This window comes from Haliaeetus leucocephalus, unplaced genomic scaffold, assembly GCF_000737465.1.
Source record: "Haliaeetus leucocephalus isolate CR32 unplaced genomic scaffold, Haliaeetus_leucocephalus-4.0 Scaffold712, whole genome shotgun sequence".
In the NCBI taxonomy this organism is placed as follows: domain Eukaryota; kingdom Metazoa; phylum Chordata; class Aves; order Accipitriformes; family Accipitridae; genus Haliaeetus; species Haliaeetus leucocephalus.
Window position 1 is genome coordinate 4,426,761 of NW_010973148.1, and position 457 is coordinate 4,427,217.

The 457-nt window shown below is 70.9% G+C and overlaps 1 protein-coding gene across 1 annotated transcript in view; it reads right to left on the reverse strand.

Moving 5' to 3' along the window:
- The window catches only part of RP2 (retinitis pigmentosa 2 (X-linked recessive)), a 17,791-nt gene that overhangs the window by 15,302 nt on the left and 2,032 nt on the right, over window positions 1-457 (reverse strand). Inside the window, exon 3 of the mRNA XM_010580486.1 lies at window positions 54-205. Within this exon, the coding sequence (XP_010578788.1) occupies window positions 54-205 (152 nt within the window). The remainder of the gene's footprint in view (window positions 1-53; window positions 206-457) is intronic.

The following is a 457-nucleotide window of genomic DNA, read 5'->3' on the forward strand; positions in this document are numbered from 1 at the left end:
GGGCGGCCAGGCATAACCCCCCCCCCCGGGGGGACTGCCACAGCCGAGCTGACGCCCACGGCCACCACCACGGCCACCACCACGGCCACCTGCCCGGGCGCGCAGCCTGAGCTGCCCGCAGCCCGCTCTCCCGCCGCGGGGGCGCAGCCGGAGCGGGGACCGGTGCTGGCACAGGCGGCGGCCGCGGGATCCAGCGTGCCGCCCTCTGCGCTTGCACAATTTGAGACTGCCCGGTAAAATCCTCAGGCTAAATACTTTTTCTTTTTTTTTTTTTAAATAAACGCACTTAACTGCACGGACCGAGCCGTAACAGCGGTACGGGGTGTGTGTGCGAGCTCCCTGCCGGGGAGCAACCTCCCCCCCCCCGTGTCCAGCGGCCGCCGCCCGGCGCAGGGCCCCTGCCACGGCTACAGCCCCGCCAACGCCGGGCGGCAGAGGAGGGCGAGGCGCTGCCCGC